The 27,278-nt window shown below is 46.2% G+C and overlaps 1 protein-coding gene across 4 annotated transcripts in view; it reads right to left on the minus strand.

The window, feature by feature from the left end:
* Positions 1 to 4,915: 4,915 nt before the first annotated feature.
* Positions 4,916 to 27,278, minus strand: part of PRKN (parkin RBR E3 ubiquitin protein ligase) — a 1,341,418-nt gene continuing 1,319,055 nt past the window's right edge. For all 4 annotated transcript variants that reach the window (XM_019831462.3, XM_045058626.1, XM_045058625.1 and 1 more), the window contains 2 exons: positions 14,223 to 14,340; positions 4,916 to 7,333 (listed from right to left, as the gene is read on the minus strand). In XM_019831462.3, the coding sequence (XP_019687021.3) occupies positions 7,221 to 7,333; positions 14,223 to 14,340 (231 nt within the window). In that variant the 3' untranslated portion in view covers positions 4,916 to 7,220. The remainder of the gene's footprint in view (positions 7,334 to 14,222; positions 14,341 to 27,278) is intronic.

Genomic DNA, 27,278 nt, shown 5'->3' on the forward strand with positions numbered 1-27,278 from the left:
CCGCACAGTGCATTCAGGGACAGGTGAGTGGTGTGGAGAAAAGCAAGCCAGGATGGGGGACAGAGAGGGTGGAGGAGGGACAGGGAGCAAGTGCCTGCAGGGAGGGAGGGAGGGCACAGGCGATGTGGGGAAAGAGGCTGTCCGATTCAGACACCGCATCTGGAGGTCACTGCAGGGGCACAGGCTGTAGAGAGTGAGGGCTCGCTGGGATGATGCACAGAACAGGTGTGAGATCGTGACATCTGAATGTCTTTGTGACAAACGGCCCCCAGAATACAGCCAGCTGCTCGTGCAGAGAGACGTTTCACAATTTAGGGATTCTCGAATACCACTTGATGGTCCCTCGTGAGTATCAAGGGCTCGCTGTGGTTCCAGTAGATCCTATTTTTAGTAGGATAAGCTCCTTTGGGAGGCATCAGTGTCCAAGATGTTGGCCTCTTGAGGAGTCTGGCTTGAGTACGGATCGGGGAAGCCTCAGCAGAGGCCGGTGGCACAGAAGCAGCAGCGGCCGTCAGGGAGGTGACAGGACCTTCCGGAGGCCCCAGCGCGTGGTGCTGCCCCGGGGCCGGCCCTCATCCCGTGGTCTCCACCCAACACCGTCTCGGCATTTCAAATTTTTAAGAAGAAATCAAAATGACTTTATTCCATTTTGTTCAATTTACTGCACAAAAGAGGGAAGCGGGTTTGTATTTCTCATCACTCAGGAACAAAATAAGGTCATCACCCCTTGCATGACATTGATTTGAGTTCTCACACTCTGTTAGCTGCCGGCGGATTATTCCAGCTTCCTGACATCGATCGAGTCCGCACTGGGAGAGATGCTTTTTGAGGGAGAAGTCAGAAACATAAAACCTTTCTTCCTTTCCTATGAATAAGACAGAGGTGGCCACGTAGGTTGGCACGCTGACCTTCTATTTCTTTGCCTTTTACGGAACAAGTGTCTTTCCAGGGGTCAGGACCCCTCTCCGTGCTGGGCCGAGCAGGTGCACGAGAAGCTCAGAGACGTCACGTTCGCGCTGGGTGGCCAGGGCCATCGCACCTTCCCAGAGAGTCAGCCCCTCAGCCCACCTCTCCCAAATTTGTTGGCTAGAGTTCCTCCGAAAGCAGCAGTAGAGTGTGTCTGCTGCTTTGTTATTTTAGTCAAGTTCAGGTACTTCAAGAACAGAATTACTGAGTGGAAAAAGCTTCACTCCTTGGCCGCATGCAAGATCAGCCATTTTAACTGTCACAGGAAATTAAAAAACTATTATTTTCATTTAAAGTGAGTTTTCACGCTGCCAAAAGACACGGAAGGTAGAGACAAGTAAAAAAGAAATCACATATAATTTTATCACCATAGCAAACTGCATTTTAATGTGTGTTCTTCAATCATTTTTTTCTTAGAATTTTTCCAACAGTTTTAGTTACAGTACACACACAATTTTGGTAAACTCCTTTCACTTAACGTTATACTGCAAACATATTTTTTCGGGCTGCGGGATACTTTTCATAACCAAATTGTTTAATGACTATATAAAAGACATGCTTTTGATTTAGATCTGAAAGCTTAAAAGATTAGCTTACTTAATTAGCATACAGAAGACCATGTTGAAGCCCTGGAATATTGTCGATTTAGAAATCTGTTGACAGGGGCACCTGGGGGGATTAGTCGATTAAGTGTCCGACTTCAGCTCAGGTCATGACCTCCTGGTTCATGGGTTCAAGCCCCGCGTCGGGTTCTGTGCTGACAGCTCAGAGCCTGGAGCCTGCTTCAGATTCTGTGTCTCCCTCTCTCTCTGCCCCTCCCTCACTCATGCTCTGTCTCTTGCTCTCTCTCAAAAATAAATAAATAAATATTTAAAAAAGATATCTATTGACATAAGAAGATGTTTTATCATATGCTTTAAGTAGAAACACGTAAGATGCAAAATAATTATTTCTAGATGGCGGTTTTTCTTTTTGCCTTCTTTATGTTCTGTAATGAGCACATACTAAAGGAATACCTCTTTTATAAAAAAAAAATAAAAACATAAGGAAAACTATACAGGGAAAGAACACTGAGTGGAGATTTGATTGCAAATAGCATTCTTCAAAAATGTCACTGCAGTTTCCCTGAGGTTGAAATTAAAGATCAAGAATCGTGGATGAAACAAACCATCTGTAGAAAGGAAACACAGTGGAGTAAGCCTTTGCTGCTGGTGCAGTTGGAGAGTTTTTAGGAACACTCAACACGTAGGTGAGGTCACCTGGGGCACTGAGAGGAAGGACGGCAGTGAAGTCATAATAGGGAGTTTAAAAGTCCAACCCTTTGACCACCTATCTCAGAAACTCTTTGAGGTAATGTTACCGCATCTGACACCAGGGTTTCCTGGCTTGTGTCTGATACACGTTTGTAATGGAAAATGATACATCTGTCCGGGGAATATTGGTCAACACATCGTTAAGTTACTGAGCTCTGAGTCTAGGCTCAGCAAGTAAGCTTTTCACTGAACCTTGATTTTCCGTGTAGATTTCTTCAGAATTCAAGCATGAAGTTCCCTGGCTAGGGAGCCTGGTCTGTGGCAAGCCTAGGGCTAGAGACAAAGGTTCTTATCTGCTCCTGGGAGGATAAATGAGTGAAGTTTTACATAATAAATGCCATATATCTATATTTACATATATACTTATGAATATCAGATATAATTATACTTATATATGCAATATAAATATAAATAACATATATACTTATAATAAGTATAAATAAACATAAGATACATATTTGATTCCTGGCACATGGCTCTCCAAAGCTTTGGAATCTCTGTGGAGTGATGTGTCTTTTGTATGCTAATGAGATGACTGTGGTTGGGGGGGCCCAGATGGCTTCAAGATGGGGGCTGCTCGCCAGAAAAACCAAGGTATGATTAGAGGCTTGAACTTTCAGCCCCAGTCCGTAACCGTCTCCAGAAGGCTGGCGATGGAGTTAATTACTAATGGCCAATGATTTCATCAATCATGTCTACTTAATGAATCCTCCAACGAAACCCCTAAACAACGGGTTTCAGAGAGCTTCCCACTTGGTGCTGAGAAGGCGGGGCCCCTGCAGAGGACACGGGAGCTCTGCACACACGTCTGATCCCATCCCATCCCTGCCCTATGCATCTCTGCATTCAGTGATTCTTGAGTCTGGACTCTTCATCACGAGCCCGTAGTAGTAAGTAAAGCACTGTCCTGAGTTTTGTGAGTCATTCTAGCAGGTTACTGAGCCTGAGGAGGCGACCATGGGATCCCGGATTCATAGCCAATGAGAATTACAGGTGGTAACCTGGGACTTGCACCACGTCTCAAGTGAGGGTAGTCTTGTGGAATTGAGCTCTAACCTGTGGGGTCTGACACCTACTCCTGGTAGTGTCAGAATTGACTTGTAGGACACCCAGGTGCTATCTGGAGAGTTGGAGAATTTTCTGGTATTGCTGTGATGTGGGAAGAAGCACAGCTCTGGGAACATACGGCAAAGACCCTCAATGAAGGCCAGGATGGTAAGAGAAGGGTTGCCGGAAAAGCTGATTAAATGGAGACCTGAGATTGGTCAGCCAAAGCGGAGAGGGGAGTGTTGTGAAGAGGGCTGTAAAAATTCTAGGCAGATGGAAAATCACGTGTGAAGACCAGGGTGTGAGCTTCTCATTGTAAATGTAGATTTACATTGATGTTCTAGGTTTTGTACTTTGTTCTCTCAGAAGTTGGATTCGCGTGAGTCAGTCTTCTGGCATTCAATTACCTCTTGATGCTGACAAAGTTGATTCTCTCAGTCTATGCATCGGATGATGGGATCAGGGAACACTGTGGGCCCATCCAGACAGTGTCACCCATTGTGTGTCAGATAACACTTCTCAGATAACACTTCTCACCTTATTTTTTGCGTGATTATCCAAACCACAGTGGAAATTCTTAAACGTTTGGGGTTGGACAGTTTACTCAGAGGGGGTGGGAGGCAGGTTCAATGTTGTTTTGAAATAGGGTTTTCTTGGAGTGCCTGGGTAGCTCAGTTGGTTGAACATCCTACTCCTGATTTTGGCTCAGGTCATGATCCCAAGATCATGGGATTGAGCCCTGCACTGGGCTCCTCATGAGCATGGAGCCTTGTTAAAATTCTCCCTCTCTCTCTCTTCCCCCCACACTCCCACCCTGGCTCATGCTCGCATGTGTGCTCTCTCTCTCTCTCTCAAAAAAACAATCCTTAAAGCAAAAGAAATAGGGTTTTCTTCTAAAAACTGACATCGATACTTTCCATGGTACAAGAACATAGCCAGGCAAGGGTGCTGGTGGGACCCCGTACCCCACCCAAACAATGATGCTGGCTTTCCCCCACATCTGCTGCTTTTCAAATAAGCCCTCCACCTCTGTGCTTATTCATTTCCACTCACGACACCAGCTCTCTAATTTAGCGCCGGAGATGAGAGTCGGCACCAGGGCCACCCTTCCTAACAACTTTGTGTTTCTTCCGAGCGTTTCCTGTGGTGCTTGGTACCAATGGGCCCTCGTGGCGTGTGGCTTGCCTGCTATATGTATAGGAGCTCTCCAAGAACGTTCCATTCCAGATTGCTCAAACACAGACTCATTGTCAACTCACAGCCACTGAAATAGCTCTAAAGAAATGCGGTGTCAACACACCCACGTCAACAGCGACGCAAGGTCATGAGCTTTTCTGAAATGACACTACAGAGAAAATCCTTGCGGTTTTTCCTGACTCAAACTTCTGTTTTGGACATTTGTTAGAAAAGTTTGCTGATAAGGCAGGAAAGTAACCGTTAGATTTTCAACTGATGGCCATAAAAATGGCCATTGCTTGACCAGGCGACCCCTTCAGGCCACGGGGGAGGCTCCCGGAGCGAGGTGTCCTGTGCTCCCCTCCCACGCCTTCAGCATTTATTGGAAATATATCTTCAGAGAGGGACTCAACAGCTTTTTTGATGCTTTTATTGATAAGTTGAGTACGACCTTAGATTTAGTTGTCAAATATTCCTTTACACATTTCAGAGAGAAATATTCTTCCGCAAAGATTCTATTTCTACTTTTTTGATACATTCACATTTGGTTACAGCATTCATGCTCAAACACATTCATTTGTAGTGGTTTGTGATTCATATTCATTTACAGACGCTGTTTTTTCTTTAACTTGTTTCAGTGTCCTCCTCTGGGGGAAAAAATAAAAGAGACCACCACCAGGAAAGGAGCAGAGACCTAGAAACTTCTACGGTGCCCGAACCCATGAGAGCAACCCTTGTTCGGGCTTCACACATCCAACACACCATGCAAGCTTGGGAGGAAGCAAAAACGACAGTATCGCTAAACCCCAAAACTCTAGTGGATATAAAAGACTGGGTGCTCCACATGACAGAGGGGGCCATCGGATTTGTCACGTTGGGTCACTGTAAGAAGCTGCTACTTACTGGGATTGTCAGTACTGTGCAGTCGGGCCCTGAGTGGGTTTTGGACCGATCACTGATACTGGGACACGTGGGCTCATGCCTACTGACCCTCCTTTTTCTCACACTCACAGATAATGGCTCTCCAGGACCTCTCTGTGATCTTAAGGGCTTCCTGACATGAGTCTGGCAGCTTTGGGGTCACGTTGGGGAGGCTGGATTTTCTGACACAGCGAAGCCAAGTGAGGCTGTTAATGCCACTGTGGCTGCCACACCCCATCTTGTCCCAGGTCTAGCCTTCTGAGAGAAGAGGGAGATCAGGCAGGACTGCCCCTGGATGGATGGTTAGGGAAAGAGGGACGGAGGTCCTCGGGAAATATTCTGAGGTCATTCCCTCTCTCTCCCTAGCAAGGATTTCTGGTGCTATGTCTACAAAGAGAAGCCTTGCTACTGATTTGATCATTTCCAGGTGCCCTACATCCAAAGAGGACCCCATGGGCTAGTGAAACTCATTATGCTGTGGTCACGATTGTCCCTGAGAAGACAGACAGTGAGAACAAACGACGGTGGTTATACGTTTTCATCTGTAGGGTGTGCTGTAGGAAACGAGGTTTGTTGCGTTTAGTGAAACACATCTCTTTTTGATGTGTTGTGGATGCCTCAAAAAAAAAAAAAAGACAAAAACTTGGCGAAGGCTCCATTTCGATCCATGTCAACGTGAGGAAACCTTCTGGTGTCACTGTACTGTCCTAGAGAAAAGGGCTCTCCCTGGAGTAACCCACTGGGTAGGCAGAGCCCCTGGGGTGTGCAGATGGGGGGGGGGCGGAGCAGGTGCAGAGAGAGCTTAAACTCCTGTGGTGCAGAATCAGGTTTGGCCTCATTTCCATAGCCCCGGAAATGCTCCTTCTTTAAAGATCCTGCTTTAAGACTCTGCACTTTTGTTACCATTGAGAACCATTATAAAGCCATTTATAAAAATGTCTCCCCTCTGGGCCCCTTATCCATTAAATTTACAGCGAAGCCAAAGGTACTAGCTTGTTCTCCAAGCCGCAAAATGAATGTCTGAGGTCGAATTATAGACTTTGTAATTATTTACAGAAAAAACAAGTTCTTTCTAAAGTCGCAAATAATGAAATAGAATGAAAGTACATGGAGTTTTGATTTCTCTCCTGGAATTTAATCATTCAACATTCAAATCAGCTTTCATAATTTCTCACTAGTTGACAAGCCGATTAGTTGATGTTCCGTCAATGTTATATATACATAGTAGAATTCTTGGGGATAAAGGCAGTCTTGACTATTGCCTGTGGTTCTTCGGGAACAGATGCTCTCTGAAACCTTAAATGAGAACATTGCTCTTAAAAGTTGTGAGTACAGTGCTCAGAATCCGTCGCGGTCAGTCTTACAGAGAACTCACCCAGTCGTTGCTGAAGGTAAAATGCGAGAAATGAAAAAAACCTGAGGAATCTCTATGTACGTGTCTAGCCTGACTCGAAATGACGCGGGAATGGCCATCCACACAAAAAAGCGGAACCGCACTTGAACCTCTGCTCTGGGTTGTGCGTATTGCTGAGGCCTGAGAATACTTCTCGCTCTTTTTCATGGGCACAAAGCAAGAGATGCGAGGAGCTTCTCCTCTGACTTTGTTTTTGTAGTTTTGGAAGGACCTTGAGGGCTGCGTGTGCGTGTGTGTGTGTGTGTGAGAGAGAGAGAGAGAGAGAGAGAGAGAGAGAGAGAGAGAGAGAGAGAAAGCAACCATTTGGAGACAGAAGACCAGGGCATGGCGGGACTCGCGCGCCTTTCCGCGCCGGCCGGCAGGGGGCGCGCGCAGGGCTGCAGCTACACGTCGAACCAGTGGTCCCCCATGCAGGCGCGGTTCCACTCGCAGCTGCAGGCCCAGCACCACTCCAGACGGCACTGGGGCTGCGGGCACTTCATGTGCATGCATCCTCCTGCGGGCAAAGGACACAGGTGAAAGCCTGGAAGACACCACTTCCCGCACCGGCATCCCGGTCTAGAAATGCCTTTTGGCTCACCTGGGTGGCTCAGTTGGTGAAGCATCCCACTCTTGGTTTCGGCTTAGGTCATGATCTCGCGGTTGGTGGGTTCGAGCCCCACATCGGCGCTGTCAGCGCACAGCCTGCTTGGGATTCTCTCTCCCCCCTCTCTCTGCCCCTCCCCTGCTCACTCTCTCTCTCAAAAATAAATAAACTTACAATTTTTAAAAATGTTTATTTATTTTGAGAGAGAGAGAGAGAGAGAGAGAGAGCGAGCGAGAGAGCGAGCGCACAAGCAGGGGAGAAGCAGAGAGAGAGAGGGAGTCACTGAATCCAAAGCAGGCTCCAGGCTCCGAGCTGACGGTGGGGCTGGACCTCACCAACCCCGAGATCATGACCTGAGCTGAAGTCTGCCACTTAACCGACTGAGCCACTCAGGCGCCCTGTAAATAAATAAACTTAAAAAAAAAACAAAAACAAAGAAAAAAAGAAAAAAAAAAAAAAGAAAAGGGTTTCTAAGGGAATGTCTCAAGCAATCCAAGGGCAGAACGTGGACTGAGGCAAACCCGTCGGAAAGCTCCCTGGAAGTTGTGCAGTTAATGACCTTCGTCAAGAAAGGAGTAAAGACGAGGGGCGCCTGGGTGGCTCAGTGGGTTAAGGGTTCCTACTTCGGCTCAGGTCATGACCACACGGTCGGTGGGGTCGAGCCCCGCGTCCAGCTCTGTGCTGACAGCTCAGAGCCTGGAGCCTGCTTCGGATTCTGTGTCTCCCTCTCTCTCTGCCCCGCCTCCCCCAAAATAAAAATTAAAAAAAAAAAAAAAAGGAGTGAGGGTGAAACATGCCGTCCTCATCTAGGACTAATTTTATTTATAAATCTGACTTTATTTGCTTCTCCTGAAATGGGACTTAGAGACAAATGCCTTGTGTTTCACAAACGGGGTCAATTCCTTACTAAATATATATCAAGGTTGATGTTTTGAATAGATGTTAATATACTTAGCAACTTAATATGGAATATATAATAGAACTTGGCTTGAAACAGGAGTTGGGACAGCAGTATTGAAAGTATTTCATAGGGAACGCAGCCCTTAATGCGATTCAAACTTTTACTTAGGGTGAGCAGACGGGGAGAAGTGGGGGCGCTGCATGTACTACCTCATTCACTCCTCAAAAGCACTTTGTGAGAGAGCAGTGTTACCCTGTTCTAGAATTTTCTTAACGCCAAGGACTTTTAAATGGCAAAGTCTGAGATTTCACCAGGATCTGTTGTTCTTTCACGGGACAGGGCCTTTGCCGCATGAGATGAAAGGTCCCTTATTCGGGGATTCACTTTGGGATTCGGCCCCTTCCCACACTTGTTAAATTCATTTCTTATTTGCTTCTGGGGCTCAGACATCAAGTCCGCGGTGGAGTGCAGAGGGAGTTACTCGTGTGAAGTTACACGTAGAGAATGGCTTCTGATCGAATTTCCTAGATAATTCAGACAAAAGCGGTTCTTTGCTTGAACTCGATATAACATTGGATGTGCTCTATTATTCAATTTTACCAATTATCTTGTTAAGTCATTTTTTTTCTTGCCAAATTTTCTAGGTAATTGCTTCAGTACTGTCTCATTTTTATTATTAGAAACCTGGCATAAGAACTTCCACCGATTTAAAATATTTATGAATATGTAACTGAAGGAATTTGTTTTAGGATAATTTAAGGGCATTTAAAATCCCATACTTTTCCAACTTCCTTTTGGTTTGTTTTAAAGATCATTTAGGGGTGGGAGGGAGGGGAGGGTGGGTGATGGGTATTGAGGAGGGCACATTTTGGGATGAGCACTGGGTGTTGTATGGAAACCAATTTGACAATAAATTCCATATATTGAAAAAAATTTAAAAAAATTATAAATATGCAGAAAATCAGGGGAAAAACTCACCTATGTTACTTTCATCTTAATATTTCTCATTTAGGATTACACATTGGCAGGACTGTGTAATTTTCCACACATATTTAATGACTGTACATTTATGATATAAATAATATAATATTTTCCTGCTATACCAAATTTTCACGGGTATGGAATACTAACATTACAAATGAGATTTTGTTATAGAAACTAGAAACATAATGGCTCTGTAGACTAAGAAGAAAGGAAATAGGAAGAAAGAATATTCATGTTATTAACTCTCTTTTCCACCTTGGTGCTTAATATATGCAAGGCAGTATGCTAGATCTCATAATATGGAGAAGAATCAGGGACTCTAATTCTAAAAACTCTGCCAACTTCTTTTTTTTTGTATTTATTTATTTTTATTATTTTTAAAAATCATTTTGTAATGTCTATTTTTTTATTTTTTAAAATATATTTATTGTCAAATTGGTTTCCATACAACACCCAGTGCTCATCCCAACAAGTGCCCTCCTCCCTGCCCATCACCCACTTTCCCCTCTCCCCCAACCCCATCTTCCCTTAGTTCTCTGTATTTAAGAGTCTCATGGTTTGCCTCCCTCCCTCTCTGTTTGTAACTATTTTTTCCCCTTCCCCTCCCCCACGGTCTTCTGTTAAGTTTCTCAAGATCCACATATGAATGAAAACATATGGTATCTGTCTTTCTCTGACTGACTTATTTCACTTAGCATAATACCCTCCAGTTCCATCCATGTTGCTGCAAATGGCAGGATTTCATTCTTTCTCATTGCCAGGTAATATTCCGCTGTATATATAAACCACACCTTTATCCATTTATCAGTTGATGGACAGTTAGGCTCTTTCCATAATTTGGCTACTGTTGAAAGTGCTGCTATAAACACTGGGGTACAGGTGCCCCTATGCATCAGCACTCCTGTGTCCCTTCGGTAGATTCCTAGCAGTGCGATTGCTGGGTCATAGCTTCTCTTTAAAAGTGTATTTATTTCTTTTGAGAGACAGAGAGCACAAGCATACCAGAGTGGGGCAGGGGCAGAGAGAGAGGGAGAGGGAGAATCTGAAACAGGTTCTGAGCTATCAGCCTAGAGCCTGACTTGGGGCTCTATCTGACAAATGGTGAGATCATGACCTGAGCTGAAACCAGGAGTTGGATGCCTAACCAACTGAGCCACCCAGGTGCCCCAAAGCTTTGCCAACTTAAAAGTAAATGTGAGCAAGAAGCTGACAACTTCACGTGACTTTGAGGGCATTTGAATGAAGAAAACATGGCTTCCCTCATAGAGAATTCTATCCACCGACTGATGCTCAAACCATGAAAAGCCCAGCCTATGCCCCGTGAGCCCCATGGCTGGGGCCAGCCACTCTTTCACTAGGTTTAATGACAGAGGAGAAGTTCTTGAACATCCTGGCACTTTTCGATCAGAGAATGGGACTGGAATCTCATCTGTTTGAGGCAGAAATGAAAGAAGCCACTTTCCGAGGTGGAAGGCTGCGGGAGGAAGTGCAGGCTTAGCCTATGTTTAAGATGGAAATGAGCCTCATTTTCATTACGGCTTTGCTGCACGAAGAACTACTTTCTGGGATTCAGATGACCATGAAATAGATCATGAATTTACTTTGAGGACGAGATCATGAAACAAGCTTCTCTGGCCCATGGAGCTCACATGTATCTCTGCTGCATGCTTGAAATCAGTGGAGACTATCATTAATAAGTTTAAAGTCTCAACTTTTCTGTTCATAGGTTAAAAATCTATAGGTGAAAAATCAGTGCTTTCCATTTATACTAAGTCACGCTATTTCAAAGAAATGGTGGATTGGGGAACCTTTTTTAAAATAATTTTTAGGGGCGCCTGGGTGGCTCAGTCGGTTAAGCATCCGACTTGGGCTCAGGTCATGATCTTGCGGTCCGTGGGTTCGAGCCCTGCGTCGGGCTCTGTGCTGTCAGCTCAGAGCCTGGGGCCTGTTTCAGATTCTGTGTCTCCCTCTCTCTGACCCTCCCCTGTTCATGCTCTCTCTCTGTCTCAAAAATAAATAAATGTTAAAAAAATAAAAATAAAATAAATAAATAATTTTTACTTTATTTTTGAAAGAGAGAGAGAAAGAGAGAGGCAGAGACAGAGGGGGACAGAGGATCCAAAGCAGGCTTCGTGCTGATGGCAGTGAGCCCCATGCGGGGCTTGAACTCAGAAACCGTGAGATCACGACCTGAGCGGAAGCCGGATGCTTAACCCACTGAGCCCCCAGGCGCCCCTCCGGGAAGACAACTCTTAGCCCTCAGGCTTTTGCGCTCTGCTAGCTTGCTCTCTCTCTCATATTTTATATAAAATATCTGTTCATGTATTTACTAGCTACTTGTTAATTCAACAGATATCTGTCAGGACTCTTCTGGGCCTGGGGGACAGACAGACAAGGCTCCTGACCTTTGGTGATAACAGAACGGTCTCTCGCTACTGAACTTGCATCGTGAAGTGAGCGTTGGTGAAGGGTCTCTGCGTCTCCTCTGACCTCAGGTTGTCTACACGGCATCACCGCTCCAGCGGTGAGGACCGGAAGAGGTCTTGCCCCTGGCTCCGCTGACGTCCTCTGTGCGCACTGGAGTGTCAACCCAGGGCACAACCCAGCGCACGGAGGAGAACAGCGGCTCACGGCGCACGCGGATCTATTTGTTGCCAGGAGACCACTGACTCCGCCGGGGACCTGGCCTGAACTGAGCCCCGTTCCTGCCGCTCTGGGATGTGCTCGCACTCTCCCCTTTGCAAGCATAAAGACCTCCTAAAGGGCATGACCGAGGAAAGAGAGGCGGGGGGGGGGGGCGCACCTCCAGACCGCCGGGCTTCACGCCACGGCGAGCCAGCCGTTAGAGGCCTGCCGGGCAGGTGCCGCTCATGCTTAGTGGGGAGAGTGTGGGAAAAGTGTACCTGGTGCTTCGTTTTACTTCTCATCGGGCAGGGCTGCCGCCCCTACCTCACCCACGCAGAGGTGTCTGACACTTAGGACGGGCTCCGGCACCGGGCCGTGATGGCTTTAAGCTGGCCGGCACATCCAGGACTGACGGCGGCAGGTACCCCACTGGCTGCTGCGGGGTATCAGACTGACCGTGAACGGGGCGGCCCAAAGTACAACTCTGAATATGGACTGAATGCCGCAGAGCAGGGGCGGGTTGTGCAACGATGGCCGGCAGGCAACAGGACCGCCACGCGATCGTGGGAGCAGGGCACACTCAGGAGGAGAATAACACCGCAGCTGCAAGTGTAGACACAGCATCGCGGAGCTGAGCGGGCCTCCCTCCGTGTCCTACAGCGTATGACAGGGGTCACTTGTCCATTAGGATGGGATCAGGAAGGGCGGTCCTTCCGTCTGCCAGCTCTCCCCAGTGTCCCCGTAGGCACGGTGGCCTCCAGAATTTATGAGGAGGCACGGGTGTGACTGGGTGTGTAAGGAAGGAAGAGCAGTCCCTCTTGGGAGTTGATGCCTTGGGTTTGGAGCATCGTCAGGGAGAGAACCGTTCGAGTGTGGCCCCTGTGATTCTAAGCCTGTTGACTCACGCAAACCAGGGCACAACTGTGGGCTCCTAAAAGACCGCCTGCGGTTAATGTCAGCTAATCCAGCGGCATCCCCAAAGTTTCAGTTCACGTTCTCAAAATTTAGAGAGTAGTTGGTAGAAGGCCAAAGGAATAACTCTATTGAGAAACAGATTCATGAGAAGGATACTCTAATAAAGGAGGCAAGTGTCGTAGTAACGTCGAGTACTAAATGTCCCACAGCAGGGATGGGGACATCAGAGCCCAGAGTGTGTGCTGCCATTGAAAGGTACACAAGTGGGCATGAGGAGGAAAAAAAGAATATCATGGCCAAAAGAAGTGGGAGCCTGTCCATTAAACAAAATTAAACAGATTTCTTTTACAGAAGGAAGTCTGGATTGCCAATGTATATTGTGAGCGGGGATAATAAGAATAGCTTCCTTATGCGATTCCTGTGAGGGCTAAATGATGTGATAATTGTAAGAAACCTAGAACAAGCATAGAACAAATGCTCAATACAAGTTAATTGTTTGTGTTGTTGGTATTATCCAAGAGGGGGCTCTAGTAGGAATGACCTGGCAAATGTATTTGGCATGGTGACATTCCCCCTTTCCCCACTGAGTGTCTCTAGACACCAGAATACTATGGGGAATACAGTGAGAAATACTGGACTAGGATACTGGACTAGGAAATACATACATATACACACACATATATATATATATATATATATATATATATATATATATATATAGTAAAACCTTGGTTTGCAAGCATAATTCATTCTGAAACATACTTTTAATTCAAAGCACTTGTGTATCAAAGTGAATTTTAAGAACCATTGGCTCAGTTGTGATCATGTGACATTCGGCATCATGTACAACTTGTATTGCAAAAGATATCACTCATCTATCAAGCTAAACTTTATTAGAAATATTTGCTCATCTTGTGGAACACTAGCAGAACAAGTTACAGTCCAAGGTTATATATATATATATATATATATATATATATATATATATATAGTAGACAACTTACCAGATACAAAGTGCCTAATATTATTAATAATAAATAATAATAAGGGTAATTAGGGTTTATGGAGTGCTTTCTCTATGCCAGGTACTTGGCTGAGTATCTGCCCTACATGACGTCTAATGCTTCTACTATTGGGGGACAGCTTCTGTTTTCATCTCTACTTGACAGAGGAGGACCGTGAGCTTAGGCAGTTAAGAGACATGATGTGGGACAGTGGAGAGATATGCACTCTGGCCAATGGTTCCAAATTCCCTGAGTGCTGAACTACTATTCAGTTACACATCCTCCTAGAATTCCTGACTGTTATAACCACGCAGCTCATGTTCTCCAAGAAGCTCACCAAATCCTCACTTTTTCCGTAGCCCAGACTCACCATTTTTTTCAACTGGCACATGGCAACGGGGACAGGGCTTGGTGGTTTTCTTGATTGTTTCTTTAGAGGCCTCTTCCCACCGAGCTTGTTCCGCGGCCTTCTCGTCAACTCTGTAGGCCTGCGAATAAAGACAAAAAGAGTTGAAATTCGGATCTTTATGTCAGGGTTGAGGTTCCTTGAAACACCGATATGGGAACTTCTTCGAGACAGAAGTGTCTTCAGGCAGCACAAACACAAAGTCACTTGGCAAGTGGTGGACAAGGTTTGACATGGATGGGATATACTTCTCTTGGCATGGGCCCTTCGCTTGCAAGCTAAGAAAACACGGCTTGATTTTATAGTGCGAGATCCTCTCTTTCTGTTTTGAATAATTGTAATAAATAACATCTATCAGGTGTCCAATGTGCAGGCAGGGTGATCAGTGCTCTACAGACACTTCTTTGTTCGATGCTTTGTCAGGAGAGCGTCCTCGCTTTTATTTTCCATCGAGGATCAAGGGAGTTACACAGTTGCCCAAAGCTGGTGAGTGGGACATTTAAATGTTCTTCATCTTGTTATCCTTCATTCTTGCACCTGGGGAACGGTCTTCTGTCTTCAGAAGAAGGAAACAAAGTTGACGTGGCTGGGGATGCAGAGAGAGCCGGGAACAGCCCATGTAAGGACTCTGGGCTCAGGGGACATCTGCCCGGGCTCCCGTCCCGGCCGCAGCCGGGTGGGTGACTCTGAGACGCCCCTTCACGTCTCTGAAAGGTCTCGTCTCTTAGATGGAAGTAAAAAAGTGCCTAGTGCCTTTGGGGGTCTCAAGCACGGAGTGTGTTTCTTTGAAGGCGTGGGACCAGTATTTGACACGTGTCGTGAAGTGATGCTATGAATTACCTCGGGGTCTATCGCATGGCGAGCTCTCAGAAATGTTTGCAAACACTATTCACGCAGAGGACTGAGTCATCCCCGACCCTCAGCACAGGAGGAGGGGGCGTTTCATGCAACCACTGCAGACATTCATTCTGCTCCTGTCTAATCACTCAGACGCTGCTGTCTTTCCCGCTTACTTCGATATTAGATGACGTGTGCAGAAAAAGAATTGGTACGTTTTAAAAAGTGTTTATTTATTTATTCTGAGAGAGAGAGAAAGAGAGAGCAGGGGAGGAGGAGAGGGAGAGGGAGACAGAGAATCCCAAGCAGGCTCCGTGCTGTTAGCATAGAGCCCAACTTGGGGCTCGATCTCACGAACCACGAGATCGTGACCAGAGCTGAAACCAAGAATTGGACGCTTAACCGACGGAGCCACCCAGGCGCCCCGTGGATTGGTACATTTTTGGATTCAGTACAAGACACGTGTAGTCTCGGTCTATATCTAAAATATTTCAACATGTTAATCCAAATAGAATCCCTCCATTTTGGCTTCTATGGCATCTAAACAAATTTTTTTTTTCAATGTTTTTATTTATTTTTGGGACAGAGAGAGGCAGAGCATGAACAGGGGAGGGGCAGAGAGAGAGGGAGACACAGAATCGGAAACAGGCTCCAGGCTCTGAGCCATCAGCCCAGAGCCTGACGCGGGGCTCGAACTCACGGACCGCGAGATCGTGACCTGGCTGAAGTCGGACGCTTAACTGACTGCGCCACCCAGGCGCCCCTAAACAAATTTTTTTTGTGAGCATTCAAGTCATTTGGTTAACTTGTAATAATTATTTTAATATATTCCCAGAGCTAATTTACATTAAGAAACTATGAAAATTAACTCCTTACTAACTTTAAATATAAAGTAGGTAAGAAATCAAATACCAGGGGCGCCTGGGTGGCGCAGTCGGTTAAGCGTCCGACTTCAGCCAGGTCACGATCTCGTGGTCCGTGGGTTCGAGCCCCACGTCAGGCTCTGGGCTGATGGCTCGGAGCCTGGAGCCTGTTTCCGATTCTGTGTCTCCCTCTCTCTCTGCCCCTCCCCCGTTCATGCTCTGTCTCTCTCTGTCCCAAAAATAAATAAACGTTGAAAAAAAAAATTAAAAAAAAAAAAGAAATCAAATACCAAAACATGCTCTAACACTCTGATATCACTCTAATAACAATGATAATGATAATACTCAACAAATTCATAACACTCGTTTTTACACGTTGACTCCCATCACTTCATTTGCTTGTCATAATAACCTAGAGGGAACGGTGCGGTGTCTAATAAGTTAACAAACTCACAGATGAGCCCTCTGAGTGACAAAGGTCAGGCGCCAAGTTCAGGATGCTTACACTTACGCAGCAGCATCAGTGCCTCTCAAATGCAAACATTTGGAAAACCTGAAAGATGGGAACTCAAACCAGAGGTGCTCACACACAAGTTCCTCGCCCATGACACTGTGCTTTGAGCATCAAACTCTGCCCAGCACCATCATGCGTGGCAGGTGGCAGGTTTTCTAGGTGGTGAGCGTGAAGGCAAGAGCTAGTAGGTAGTCATCCTCTTATGGCCCCGGTGCAGGGAGGCGCTTGGATCTAAGACGCCACGTCTGGGGAGTAGAACCCTCCGTCCCATGTTCGAATCCAACGCCCAGCCATTCACTGTCACATTCAAAATACTTTTGAAATGTTAAAGTGTTTCAGTCTTAATAAAGACACCAAAAGTAAAGGCAACAAAAGCAAAAATAAACAAGGGGGACTCTGTCAAACTAAAAGGCTTCTGCACAGCAAAGGAAACGTTCAGCGGAATGAAATGGGGTAAAATATTTGCAGATCAGATATCTGATAAGAGGTTAATATCCAAACTGTATATGAGGCTCCTAGAATTCAATAGCAAAATACCCCAAGAAATCTGAGGGAAAAAAAATGGGCAGAGGATCAGAACAGACATTTTTCCAAAGAAGGCACGGTAAAAAGGTGCTCCACATCACGAATCACCAGGAAAATACAAATCAAAGCCACCGTGAGCTATTCACCTCACACTTGGTAGAATGGCTATTGCAAACAGATAAGAGATCCCAAGTGTTGGCGAGGATGTGGAGAAAAGGGAGCCTTGGGCACCGTTGGTGGGGATGTAAACTCGTGCAGCGGCTGTGGTTAGACAGTGTGCTGCCACTTGTGACCACACAGATACACCTTGGAGGCATTATGCTCAGTGAAATAAGTCCAAGAGAAAGACAAATACCATATGATGTCACTTGTATGTGGAACCTGAACTTGAACTCGCGGCTCCAGGGAATGGACTGACAGTGGCCAGGGGCGGGGTTCGGGAGAGAGGTAAGTCAAGGGGGTCACAAGGGACAAACTTTCAGTTATCAAATAAATGAATCCTGGGGATGTCATGTCCAGCATGATGACTATAGTTAACAATACTGTATTATATATTTGAAACTTGCTAAGAGAGCAGATCTTAAAAGCTCTTAGGAGAAGGAAAAGAATTGTCTATGTATGGTGATGGATGGTAACTAAACTCGTGGTAATCATTTCTCTGTCTATATATCAAATCATTATGCTGTGCACTGAAACTAATATAATGTTATATTTCAATAACATCTCAAAAAAGAATGATGTATTCTGAGGTAAATAACTATGTTTGTACTTAACTTGCAGCATTTAGTGGTTTTTACTGTAATTCGCATATATGTTTCTGTTGTTTCCAATAGAAAGCGAATTTGTCCAGGGCCAGGATCACGTTGGTACCTTCCTCCCACGACCAGGATCTGCCTGGCACCTGGTAGGCACTCGCGATGTTTCGGCTGAGTAATGAAGGAATGACACTAACACGATAAGCATCCAGGGATAAGGCCCCAAGAAGCCGGTGGGGCACGTGGGGTGCATCCTAATGACGGCCTTGCAGTGAAGCAAATTTCTTTCTGTGAATTAGCTATCCCAATCACAAAGGAGGCTTCCTTTATAACTCAGAGGGTGTCATGTGATTTGTCAATACTTTGTTAGGATAAAACAGAGTAAGTTTACTGGCTAAGAATAACCACAGGTACTGAGAACTTCCTTTGGCCCCGGGATGATTTAATGATGACTCTGGCCGAGAGTGCAGGGTGATAAAGCTGTGGTTGATGACAGCAGTTGCAAGATTTAGTAAGTAGGTCTGTATCTTAAGTACACATCTTCCAATCAGCTCAGATTCACCTGTGGGCCTAATCCTCAGTGACACATAGCAAACATCCCCTAACCATATGCTCCAAGATTTTCTTTTTTAAGGTCCGGGAGCTTGTGTCTCTAAAGTGATGCTGTAAAATTGTTCGTGGAGGCATATAGATCAGAGAAATACATAGTTCTACTTAGTAAAAACTAATTTCAAAATTCTTTTCAGCAATATGGCTCGCTGTACAATAAGTGCAATTCTTCTCAGGTCTATACACCTAAAAATGATGGATGAAATATGAAAGAAAAATCTTTACTTAATGCATGGCTGATCTGGTGGGAGAATATAGGAAATCCCTGATGGCTAGAATGAGAAATTTTAAAAAGTTAAAAATAAATGGGGGTGCCTGGGTGGCTCAGTCGGTTGAACATCTGACTTTGGCTCAAGTCATCATCTCGCGGTTCTTGAGTTCAAGCCCCGTGTCGGGCTCTGTGCTGACAGCTCAGAGCCTGGAACCTTCTCTGGATTCTGTCTCTCCCCTCCTCTGCTCATACTCTGTCTCTCAAAAATAAATAAGCATTAACAAAATTTAAAAAAGAAAGAGAAAATCCTCTTGGGTAAAGGAGGGAGGAATCTGGGGTTTGCTATGGGGCTGTATTCTTTGTCTCAGGGTGCCCAGAGCTGGGTCTTTACAGGCCCCGAGAGTATAGACCGGACAAAACCTGGACCGAAGCAGGGTGGAAGATGGAATCAAATTTTCCCATTACACACACACAACCTAGACTCCGGAGGGGTGATATCCTCAGCTGATGGGAAAAAAATCTTCCCAGAAGAGAGAATTGGTAAAGAATTAATAAAGCTATGTGCTGGTCTCAGCCTTATGGTGAGGCGGGTTGGGGAGACAAAGTTTGAGAATTCCTAACCACCGAGCCTTACACCCAAGGTTTTGTGAAAAGAATGCATACTACCTGATTACCTGAGAAAAGAACCCAAGGCAAGAAGTTAATTTGAAATACTCAGAATGCTCTGGTAGCATACCCATGAACCTGGCTGAAGCAAAACTATTTTCCATAGAGTACTGCACTTCATTTATTATTTTTTTTTAATTTTTTTAACGTTTATTTATTTTTGAGACAGAGAGAGACAGAGCATGAATGGGGGAGGGGCAGAGAGAGAGGGAGACACAGAATTGGAAGCAGGCTCCAGGCTCTGAGCCATCAGCCCAGAGCCCGACACGGGGCTCGAACTCACGGACCGTGAGATCGTGACCTGAGCCGAAGTCGGACGCTTAACCAACTGAGCCACCCAGGCGCCCCTGCACTTCATTTATTTACTTAAAAAATTTTTAAATGTTTATTTGTTTTTGAGAGAGAGGGAGACAGAGAAGTAGGGGAGGGACAGAGAGAGAGGGAGACACAGAAACTGAAGCAGGCTCCAGGCTCTGAGCTGTCAGCACAGAGCCTGACGTGGGGCTCGAACCCATCGACTGAGAGATTATGACCTGAGCTGAAGTCGGACGCTTAACTGACTGAGCCACCCAGATGCCCCTAGATTAATGCACTTTAAAAAGCCAAACTTCAAAAACAAAATCATGCAAATAAAATTCCAAAAAGCCTGAGATCACACAAAAAAGTTGCAACTATAGGAGAAAACAAACTATCATGAGTGAAAGTGACAGAAATATAAAACTGAAGAACCTGACCAACAAAGGTGTGGATACTGGAACAATCAGATACAGAATACAAAATAAATATATTTGATATGCTCAAACACCTAAAGGATACAAAGTGTGGTAAAGGCATCAGAGACTATCATGATTAACCAGGCACATTTGGAAAAGACACATGTTTGTTTCGTGCATTTCTTTCTGAACACAAAGAAACTAATGATCAGAATTAGAAACTCACTTGATGAATTACATAGCAAATTAGACACAAACGTGGGGTAACTCATGAACTGGAAGATAAAACTGAAGAAATAACACAGACTGCAGATCAGAGGGCAATCAGTACAAAACGTGAAAAGTAGAGTGAGAATCAGTGCGGACAGTGAAAAGGTAGAACACTTCTCTAGAGTTCTAGACACAGAGAAATAGGAGAAGTGTTTGTACACAGAGTGGGAAAGAAAACAGATTATCTACAAAGTAACAGTTATTCTGACAGCTGATTTCTTGACCCCTGGATGCCGGCAGACAGTAATAGAATGTCCTCAAAGTACTGTGAGAACGTCAGCCTACTTAGAATCTTCTACAGGCAAAATTAATTTTCAAAGTGAACATTAATAAAAATACTTAGAGACGTAAGATACAGAGGATTTCTCACCAACAGACCTTCACTAAAGGAACAGCTACATAGGATAAAGTCCAAAGGAAGAGCTGAATCACAAGAAGGAACTGTGAGCAGGGGCGTCTGGGTGGCTCAGTTGGTTAAGCCTCCGACTTCAACTCAGGTCATGATCTCACGGTTTGTGGGTTTGATCCCTGCGTCGGGCTCTGTGCTGACAGCTCAGAGCCTGGAGCCTGCTTCAGGTTCTGTGTCTCTCTCTTTCTCTGCCCCTCTCCCACTTGTGCTCTGTCTCTCTCTGCCTCTCAAAAATAAATAAACGGTTAAAAAAACCTTTTTTTAAAATAAGGAACTGTGAGCCAAGAAAATGGTCATATGCAGATAAATCAAAGCAAATACTGACTATACAAAACTATCAAAATCATGTTCCATTGGCTGGTTTTAAAAAACCAAGGTAGAACTAAAATGCTAGACAAGAATTGCATGTAAGTAAAAGGATTAAGTGGCTCTAAGGTGCTTATGTTATTTAGGCTGAGAGTCATGGACTTTGTTACACTGATATATGTTTACATTTCTAGTGTGGTCATTAAAAGAAAAGAGAGAAAGCACTTGGCTTCTAAACAAGAAAAAATTAATGGAAACAGCAGACCAACGAAAAGTCAAAGAGAAGGCAAGAAATGGAAGTATAGCAATATAGAAAGATACGGAAAGTATAAAATAAAGTGGCCGAAATGACTGCAAATACATCTGTACCCACGGTGATGTGAAGTCGACGGTAATCTAGAGAAAGGGTATGTAAACAATGTCCCACGGGCCACGTCTGGTTTGCCACGGTGCCGTAGATAACGTTTTATTGGAACAGCCATGTTCATTCATGTACACATTGCCTAGGACTATTGGCAGAATTCTGCTGCAAGCATTTGCAGGATTGAGGACTTGCTTCTTGACCGGCTGTCAACTGGGACTCATTCTCAGCTTCCAGAGGCTGCCTGCATCCCCTGGTTCTTGGCTCCCTTCGTCAACAGTAGCTGTGGATGGAGTCCTTCTCATGCTCGAATCTCTCCTGCCTCTTCGTCTGCCCCATCTCTCTGACTTCATCTGGGAAAGGTTTCCTTCTTTGGACCCACTGATTATCTAGGAGTCACTCCTTCATCGCGTTTGCAAAGTCCCTTCTGACAAGGCACCATATCCCCAGGGGTCAGTGAGTCGGGTATGGGCAACTATCGATGAGGGGCTGTTACTTGACCTACCATACTTGCCCCTGGTCTCGAGTGGGCTTCTCAACTTTTCTCTTTTGTGCCATGGTTCCCTTTGGCAGTCTTTGGACTTCTCAGAATGTTCTAATATAAAATTCAGAGGATGCCAGCTATCTTGCAATATGGTTATTAAATAATAAAATAATAATTTTTGATGTAATGCTGTATGGGTTTTGTTGGTGGAACACATTAGTTAGCAGGATCCAGGGGTTGATGTAAAGTTACCATTATTTTGAAATTGTGATGAGCGTAAGTGATACTTTAGGTTATCTGTAACAACTGTAACATGGTATGAAAACAGATTGCTCCCAAACGTCTGTGTATCCAACATCCCCGGCCCAAGGTCCCTCCAGATAGGGTACTGCGAACTCACACCCGGAGTAACAAAATACTTCTTGTGTAACCATTCGCACGTGAGCCTGAACTGATTTGGATCTGGCAGTCCACCTGGGATACCTGAGCGGGCTGGGAGGTAGGTAAGGAGGTTTTGATTCACGGGAGAAGAGGGAAAAGGAAAACGCTAGAGCAGCAATTTCTGTTTTCATCTTCTGGCTTTTGCTTTGTCATCATTTCCTGTACAGACTCCGGGTTTTGAAGAGTTTTGCGCATGGAAGAAAGCACATCCCTTCCTTATTTCAAACGTGTGTACAGTTTCTGCAGTATTAGAAATACTGAAAATTTGATTACTTATTCTAGGGACCAGTTAGGATCTGGAGCGTTAGGTTGGCACCGCCTGGGCTAGGCATGGGCTACTGCAAAGGAACTTTCCCAAGACGCCGAGGGGGAGAAAAGCCCGAGGCAGACCAGTGGGCGGCACCGATAGGGGAGGTGGGGTGGGCACAGAGGACAGACTTCTCATATTGATAGGGCGACCATATGGCCTTGTTTGCCTTGTGTATCAGACGTCATTGTATTCTGATGCTCTGACATCTGGGGCCTCACTGACACCCGAGAGACCACCCCTCCCAGGGCTAGCTAATTCCTGGAGATAGATGGGAGCATGCTGCTCATACGCAAACCAGCCAATCCGGAGCCCATACCCCAGCTGTCTCCTCTGCTGGGCTCCCACACTCCTGGCCACCGTGTCCTGTCCTAATCACACCCGGGCCACGTAGGCACCAGGCAATTAGGGATGGCTCTTGCACCCCAGATCTCATGAAATCGTTCAACCGAGCTGATCCAAAGCCCGCTTTCCCTGCCTCACCCATTCCTTCGCATGGAAACCGCCAAAAGCTCTTGTCCACGTTTCCCCTGCTCCCTGTGCCTCCTGACCAGCCCTGGGGCTTCCCTATGTGGTCCCGCAGGGTGTCACCTGCCCTCCTCTCGGGATCTGTGAGTAATAGACTCTCTTGTCCATGGCAGTCATTTCCTAATCTGCTGGGCTTCATATTCCTGAGTTAAATAAAACCTGTCTTTCAGAACACCTAAGATAAAACCGGTGTATATCTAATGTCCCAGCAAAATTACTAAAATGCCCTTCTGCCTCAGAAGTATCCTGGCTTGGATGATAGGTCATTGGGTGTTGTGTTCATTAACAATTAGCAGGTTGGCAGGCAGGTTGTTTTTATGTAACGAGAGGTGCCATTTGTTGAGAACCTACTATGTGCGAAACGCATTGTTTCTATCACCTTTAATCCTTGTAATAACCCCACACGTGATACAGTGCCGATGCTATCCTTGTTTTGCAGATGAAGAAAATGAGCCCGGAGAGGTTATATCGCCTCCCCAAGGAGATGTAGATGGAAACGTAGACCTAAGTCTGTTTGCTTCCTGAGCGTCCACGTTCCCACCACAGTGTGGTCATTCAGGAGCCAATGCCGAACCTCAGGCACATCTGGAGCATGAGGACGGCTTTAGGTGTGAAACACGGGGCGGCCGGGGGGCAAGCTGTCACCGACCCTGGCCAGTCAGACCTTGCACGACAGTGGGGACGCTTATAAGATTGAGGGGTGAGGCATGGGAAGAAGACGTGATATGGGGGAAGGACGAGCTGAGGGCACATGGCGTGTCCAGTCACTGGCTGGCCAGCCCGGTAGAGAGGCCCAGGAGGCAGCTGGGGGTGTTGGAAGAAAGCCCAGGGACCCACGGTGGGGGTGGGGGCGAGAGATCTCAGTGCCCGCTCTTCAGAGAGATGCCTGAAGCTACGTGGATGCTTTAGGAGCACAGGCGAGACGAGATGCCAAGGACACTTGTGGAGATGCCCACGTTCAATGATCTGAGCCAAGAGGAGGAAGCCTGGGGCCGGAGGAATTAGCCAGCACCTAGCAACAAGGCCAAATGGGGATTGTGTGAAATGTGTTTTAGTTCCGTGCTCCAGGAGTTTCTGATATGCCTGCCTGACAGCCAACTGTCTCTTGGGAGAGGTCGCTCTGACTACCTACCTACCGCCGGTTAGGGCCCAGGTGTTTTATAGCCTTGAAAAATTAGAAGTTAACTCGTAGAAAATTGCTAAGGTAGGATTTTTCTTCCTTCCTTCCTTTTTTTTCTTTCTTTCTTTCTTTCTTTCTTTCTTTCTTTCTTTCTTTCTTCTTTCTTTCTTTCTTTCTTTCGTGGCAGAGGTTACTTCCCTCCCTTCCCCCACTCCAGGGCATTAACTAGTTTGTGTATAACTTAGAAACAGCATTTCAACGTCCTTTCCCAATAAGCAATAGGGCATTCCATTCCTCAAATGCTCATGGAGGCAGCTCTCTTTCTCGTCCCTTTGCTGGTTTTTCTGCTGAGTGCATGGAGAAGACTTCATTCGGTGTGGGCTAACACAAAACTGTGTTAGGAGTTGTGCCGAGACACCGTGAAGTTGTGGGTTTGCAGTCTGCAGTGAGCAGGTACAGAGGTAAGGGAAGCTGGCTCCTCTGGGATCTTGGAGGCCAGGAGGGAAGGGTTTGGAGAAGAAATGGTGACAGTTTCTGTCGCATCAGGAAGGGTGCTCTCTGTGTCAGGGGCTTAATGGTGATCTTTTTTTTTTTTAAATGTTTATTTATATTTGTGAGAAAGAGAGAGAGAGCGAGAGTGAGAGAGAGAGAGAGAGAGAGAGAGAGAGAGAGAGGAATGGGCAGAAAGAGATGGATACAGAATCCGAAGCAGGCTCCAGGCTCTGAGCTGTCAGCACAGAGCCCAACGCGGGGCTCGAACTCACAAGCTGGGAGGTCATGACCTGAGCCAAAGTCGGATGCCCAACCAACTGAGCCACCCAGGCACCCCGATGGCGATCTTTAAGTTAGCAGTTGTAGCCTCCCTAAAAGGCAGGTTTTGTTATCAACTGTCTCTGCTGAAGAAACCACAGCTTCAAGAGACGGCAGAACGTGCCTGAGGTCACGCAGTCTGTGAGCAGCAGAATCGGAATGTAAAGCCTGAGCTCTCCGATTTCATACCCTCACACTCTTGCAACTACAATCACTAGATGTCACCTGCTACAAAGAGGACTAGGGGACTGGAGGCCGTGACGAGGTCATGGAGTACTTCTACTCGCAACCAACAGGCAAGAGGGAGAAACCTTGGCTTCCACTGCCACAGCCACGGAGCCCCACTCGCCTGCTTCCTTCAGCACCGCTGTCTGTTCTGCCATCACTCCCTTCTGTCTGGCTCTCCCTTCCACGTGGCCTGTTGAAATGGTCCTCAGAGGGGACAGGGGTGAGGCCCCAGCTGCCGAAGCCGATGCCTTCTCTTTGTCCTTATCACCTCGAAGCATTGCACGGTGCCTTACACTCCTGGGCTTCCTTCCTCCTGGGCAGAACAGAGTCCCCCAGAAGGCCCTCGGGAAGCCCACGCCTGCACAGCAAAGTTACTCCTGTTGCTTCCTGGCTCACCCGCTGGATCCACAAGGCGGGGGGGCAGCCAGAGACTCACCTCACTGCTACAGCTCTAACCGACACTTATTTCCTTTTTTTTTTTTCAACGTTTTTATTTATTTTGGGACAGAGAGAGACAGAGCATGAACGGGGGAGGGGCAGAGAGAGAGGGAGACACAGAATCGGAAACAGGCTCCAGGCTCCGAGCCATCAGCCCAGAGCCTGACGCGGGGCTCGAACTCACGGACCGCGAGATCGTGACCTGGCCGAAGTCGGCCGCTTAACCGACTGCGCCACCCAGGCGCCCCCTGACACTTATTTCTAAGCCACGAAACAGTCCTGGAGCATCCTTCAAGAGGTCCATCTGTGCCCAGGTGACAGTCTGTGTTAGACCTTTGACGGTCAATTCCCGGGGGAAAAGGCTGTTGTTATCAAGCCCTTTTTACTGACATGAGCCCATCTTGGCTTAGCATCCTTTAGGAGTATCTTTTTGTCGTTCATTTATTTATTTTGGGGGGAGGGGCAGAGAAAAAGAGAGGCAGAGAGAGAATCCCAAGCAGGCTCCATGTTATCAGTGCAGAGTCAGACGCAGGGCTCCAACTCACAGACTGTGAGATCATGACCAGAGCTGAAATCAAGAGTGGGATGCTTAACTGACCGAACCACCCAGGCGACCTGGGAAACATATTTTTGAGAAGCTGCATACACTAAGACCAGACTCTCATGTTTCAGGAGTATCTTTAATACTGCTGTTCAAATCCATCTGGAATGATTGTAAGTGGTGGCCAGGTGCCCACTGCTTCAGGGTCACGGAGGGATTTAAAAAAAAAAAGATTCTTGAGCTCACACCCTGAAGATTTGCGTTCAGCAGGTTTGGATTTGAATCTTTAAGAACACCGTGGGGAGTTGTGAGGTGTAGGGAGGTTTGAGGACCATCTCCCTCCGTTGGTAGGGTAAGCTTTTTCTCTGTTATGAGTTCAGTTGTCGAGCTACAAAGCAGTGGCTGGTGTTGCTGGGAGGTGAAGGTTTTGTTGTGATTCAGCGTTATGGCTCTACGTGCGATTAGCTGTGTCTCGTATGGGGCATTGCAACAATTAGGTTAATTGCATAGGCCTGCTTATTGCTTACCCATCATGAGAAGGAATGGTGTGTGTGCGTGTGCGTGTGCGTGTGTGTGTGTGAAACAGGGGTGGGAGCGGAATGTCTTCTGTCTTACATATTAGACGGCTAAAGACAGCAATTTCCTGGATTTTCCTATATGTCTTCCAAGTTGCATTAGCGAGGTGAAATGTTGGCCTGATACCTGATCTGTGGCTCAAAAGAGGACGATGGTTTTTGTTCACGCAGTGAAAATTTGTAAGTGAATATTTAGAGGTATCTGTGTCAGAGGTGGTGGTTCAGAGTGGGGCTTTGAAGTTATCATGCCTGAGTTAAGCCCCAGCTTCGTTTTTTTACTTGCTGTGTGACTGGACAGGTGGCCAAACTCGGTGTCTGCTCATCCCTAAGTGTGAAGAATGTGGTACCTACCTCACAGGGTTGGTGTGGGCCAGTACGATAAATGGGCAAAGGGCTTAGTACAAGGCCCGGTACCCCCTGGATGCTAACTTCCTGCTTCCTCGCATCATGATCGTCATTATTTTGCCATCACTGTCACCATCATCATCACCTTCACCACCATCATCATC

The sequence above is a fragment of the Felis catus genome, chromosome B2 (assembly GCF_018350175.1).
Source record: "Felis catus isolate Fca126 chromosome B2, F.catus_Fca126_mat1.0, whole genome shotgun sequence".
Lineage (NCBI taxonomy): Eukaryota > Metazoa > Chordata > Mammalia > Carnivora > Felidae > Felis > Felis catus.